This window comes from Camellia sinensis, chromosome 10, assembly GCF_055761805.1.
Source record: "Camellia sinensis isolate YWXY chromosome 10, ASM5576180v1, whole genome shotgun sequence".
Taxonomy (NCBI): Eukaryota; Viridiplantae; Streptophyta; class Magnoliopsida; order Ericales; family Theaceae; genus Camellia; species Camellia sinensis.
Genome location: NC_138970.1, coordinates 54870351 through 54874782, shown reverse-complemented (window position 1 = coordinate 54874782; position 4432 = coordinate 54870351). Strand labels below are relative to the sequence as shown.

Below are 4432 nucleotides of genomic sequence, written 5' to 3'. Positions count from 1 at the left end.
CTTGTTGAGAATAATAAAAAACATAAAATAAAATGACATTTCACCATCTCTGTTATAGGTAAATTCTTGCTTAAACCTATTATGCATCATTAAAATATAAAAAATGATATACAAGTCCACTTTATAGACCCAATGATGCGTAAGTGATATAATTGATTAATTATTAGAGAAGATATGAGAGAGAATATTGCCTTTAATATCCTAATTAATTGTCACATCACTGAACTTGAAAATTTAGTCTAATTTGTTGTTTTGAATAACAATTCTCTTAAAATGTAGTAAACCAATTGTCATGCTTTACAATTACTCAAAAGCAATGCAAAAACTTAAGATAATTGAAATTAAACTTTCAATCACCCTGTGTAGCTGCAATCTACCATATTCAATCTGCTGCATAAAGGGATACATTTTATACATCAATTTTTCAAGAACCTCCTATACATGACATAAACCATATTGGACTGTGGTCTCATCTGGCAAAGTCTCCATAGAACCTCCACCATCGACTTTGCTACTACCTAAATCAGTTATAGTTGAAGTTATTGTAGAAGAGTTAAATGACAAGCATACGAAATTAGGCCGCGATTCGGGCAAATTCAGGGGAGGCTCATTAGGGTTCATGAAAACCTGAACCACCTTTCTCATCCGAGGCCGGAGCATAAAATCTGGATGCAAACAAGCAAGCCCTACAACCAAACTCCTCTTCACTTCCTCCTCATCAAATTTCCCTTCAAGCAATCTATCCACGCAATCAATCAATGCATCGACACCCTTTTCATATAACCTCCATACGCTATCCACTAAACTATTCTCATCCATGATGCCTTTTGTTCTCTTTCCACAAACCACTTCCAAAACCACCATTCCAAAGCTGTAAACATCAGACTCTGGGGTAGCCTTACCAGTGAAGCTAACCTCTGGCGCCAAATACCCTGGTGTCCCTGCTATCCTGGTTGTGACTGAGGCTTCGTTTTGAAGTAGCCTGGCAAGGCCAAAGTCGCCTAGATGTGCATTGTACTTTGAATCCAACATGACATTGTTTGGCTTCACATCTCTATGTACAACAGGGTTGCCACACTCTTCATGTAGATAAACTAATGCTGATGCTAATCCCAGTAATACCTTGTACCTGGATGCCCAATCAAGGAAGGTGTTGTCCTTGCCAATGAAGCGGTCAAGGCTGCCATTAGGCATATATTCGTAAACTAGTAGGAGTTGGTCATGGTCATGGCACCAACCTTGGAGTTGTAGTAAGTTTTTGTGCCTTAGGCGGCTAATGGTGCAGATTTCTGCCAAGTATTCCTTCTCACCTAGATTAGACAGAAAAATGATTTTGATACGTGAACACATGATGACAATTTTCAAAAGAGCAATGCTATACATAATTTTATTTCAAATTAATATGAATAAAATAAAACATTAATTATAAATCAAATCTTAACAACAACAATCCAAGTCCTAAAACCAAAAGAAAAAAAAAAAAAAAAAAAAGAGCTTAGGTTAAAGAATATATAAACTTTCATCAGGTAAAAACGGTATATTTTCAGGACAAGTGCTGGCAATACTTGGTAGTGGTAGCACTGCATTAATCCTAGTGGAGAATGCGTCCGATTAGAATGAATACAGTGCTGCCAGTATTAATAATCGGGAAATGAAAAGCAAGCAAACCTTGTTTGGATGTGGCATTAATTTTTTTGACAGCAATAGTGGTGGGAGGTTTCGACATAACCCCTTTGTAAACACTGCCAAAACCGCCAATTCCCAACAGGTTGTCTTTGCTGAAGTTGCGAGTTGCCTTTGAAAGTTTCTTGTAAGAGAAGAGTCGTGGTCCATTTGCTGCTGCTATCATCATTTCAATGTCTACTTTCCTTGCAAGCCTCTCTTTTCGTATTCTAAGAGCTCTAAGCACAAACGGTAAAGCCAATATTGCAAGAAACAACAGCCCAGAAATCACTGGAACTGCCACTTTCACACCCAGGTTGTTTCCTGGCCCCAGAGATTTGTTTGGCAATTCAATGGATGTGAAGTTCCAAGCTAGAACTTGATGGGTTTCGGATAGAGTACCTGTGTAGAGACCGAACCCGGCCGGGTTAATTTTTATTTTCAAAATAAGACATCAAATTTAATTGAAATTTTTGTGCTAAATCGGAATTAGACTAATCTCCCTCGTGTAATAAAGAAATTACACTTACAGTTTTGGCTTAACACTCTTACCAATACTGTTAGTCATTTGTTCGATAAATGAATAAAGAAATAATCATGCTGTCTATTAGACTAAAATATTTAGTTTATGTTTTATTATGTTTATGTTCAAATAATGATTTGCATCTAAACACGTATTTTCATTTTTGAATAATGTATATATTATTGGAAAAATAAGAATAATTAGGTAAATTCATTAGATTAAAGGGAGAGTAATTGTTTAATTTGACATTAGTATATATAATATTGGGGAAAGCGTAAATAATTTGTACTTAAAAAAAATAATTATTAATAACTGGGTACCTGTGGCGGCTGTGAAGCCCACGTAAACAGAGCTAGGAACTGTATGCTGCAACATCATTGTATGATTGAGAAAGCTCACTAGTGGATCCCCATTATACCCGACATAAATCTGAAGATTCTTGGTCCACCCATCATATTCAACCCGAACTGTTATTTTTCTACAGCTCTTGAGATTTATTCCGGTGCTGTTGAGGCTCTTCACCGCAACCGGGCTTTGTACGCTTACGGTGTCAATTGCGATGTGGTTATCATCCGGGTCGAATTCATTCTTGTACGTGTCGAACTCTATTGCAAGTTGATGAACTACACCTGCAATAATAATATTACACATCAATTACTCTAAGATCAGTCTTTTAGAAAAAACAAAAACTCTATTGCAAGTTTTTGTTTTTCTGTGGTGGTTTTTAAACTTCAAAAAATTGTGAAAAGTGAAATTAAAAGAGAGTGAAGTAAAGAAATATATATATATATATATATATATATAATTGTAAGCATTTGATTAAAATGAAATTTTTGTAAGAAAAATTTGAAAAAAAGGGGTCACAATTTAAGGTTCCACATCTTAGTTGCATTTGTTATTCAGAAATGTTATGGTGCGACCTATAATTTTTTGGGTAATGGATTGTAGGGTAGAGATTTAATCATATAAATCAATTTGAACTAGAAATGGAATTTTTTTTTTCTTTGATAAGCAAAAGAAATAGTAACATTTTTGAAGAAAATCAAAAACATTACATCAATAAAGAAAAATGATTAGTGCAAAGAGTATCATAACGAAATAAACCAATCCTCATTAAGTTGACACTGAGATGCATGCCCAATTACTTGCTAACGCATTATCAAACATTAGTGAGAAACCAACCAAAAAACAAGGGGCAAAGTAGCAAATCAAACAAAGCGAAACCCCTGCAACAAACTAAAAAAACACCATAGATGGATGCTTAGTAAAATTCGAATAAAATTTCTAAGTTTATAGATTAGTGTTTGTTATTTCCTAAGACATATAAAAGAGAGGAAAGTGAAAGAAAACAATGAAAGAAACAATAGTTGCAAAAGTTCCTTAAAATAATATATACTCAATTTTTATTTAGGATTTTATCTATGAGCATCACTCTATAATTCATTTTATACATAAACTACACAATACATTAATTAAATCTTAACACATATCGCCTGAAAATTTTCTAAACAAATTTTCTAAAATATTGTTAAACTTTTCCTAAAAAAAAGAAAAAAAAGATAGGGAAGAGAACATAGACCTTGAGTAGACTGATCAAAGATACCAAGAAAAGAGCCAAAGCTGTTGGCAGGAGAGGGTGCAGCATCCTGAGTCAGAACAAACGCCATTCCATCACCAGCTCCTTCAGAGTTGGGGTCGGTCAGTATCCTAATACTGAAAGTGGTGCATATATACGCCGGCCATCCGATCACTGGATATTTATACAACACCCGTCCAATCTGGTTTATCGGCGGTGGATCTCTCGGCTGTTGTTGTTGGTGATCCGACGTCACGTTCAAAGTCCCGTTGCTTGCAGTGGCAGAGTCACTGCAAATCAAATTGCCGCCATTGGTGCAGCTGTCAGAGTCGAAGGAAGGGAATGAGAAGTTGAAGGAGTCGACAGAGGTGAAACTAGGGCTGAGGAAGGTGAAGAGGAGGAGTAGAAGTATTAACATGGTTGTAGTTGAAATGAAAGGCTTATCCCATTTGTTTGTGCATATATAAGGGGTTTGGAAGAGATGGAAAATGCTTCTTCTTTTTTTATTATTTAATCACAATTTTGATAAAAAATGACTCAATCATTAACTCACTTAATCCGTCGCCTAAGGTTTATGAAAGAAATTTTAAAATATTCTTATTATGAAAAGCTCCAAATTTTAATAACCACAATAGAATAAGATCTCATTTTAACGTTTAGCCTAAAACTTC

At 35.1% G+C, this 4432-nt stretch overlaps 1 protein-coding gene across 1 annotated transcript; it reads right to left on the bottom strand.

The window, feature by feature from the left end:
- Nucleotides 1-233: 233 nt before the first annotated feature.
- On the bottom strand, nucleotides 234-4208 carry LOC114260925 (putative L-type lectin-domain containing receptor kinase S.5). Its single transcript, XM_028201130.2, has 4 exons — nucleotides 3765-4208; nucleotides 2506-2814; nucleotides 1669-2064; nucleotides 234-1310 (listed from the first exon to the last, which is right to left on the bottom strand). Exons 1-4 carry the CDS (start codon nucleotides 4177-4179, stop codon nucleotides 436-438), a joined length of 1995 nt encoding a protein of 664 aa, XP_028056931.2. The 5' UTR covers nucleotides 4180-4208; the 3' UTR covers nucleotides 234-435.
- Nucleotides 4209-4432: the final 224 nt, after the last annotated feature.

Excerpts from the sequence above, each read along its gene's own strand:
- LOC114260925 (XM_028201130.2), bottom strand. The coding sequence starts at position 4,179 with ATGTTAATACTTCTACTCCTCCTCTTCACCTTCCTCAGCCCTAGTTTC. Across the intron at positions 2,815-3,764 it reads CTTTGATCAGTCTACTCAAG|GTGTAGTTCATCAACTTGCA; the intron begins GTCTATGTTCTC and ends TTATTATTGCAG. Across the intron at positions 2,065-2,505 it reads GGGCTTCACAGCCGCCACAG|GTACTCTATCCGAAACCCAT; the intron begins GTACCCAGTTAT and ends GTCTCTACACAG.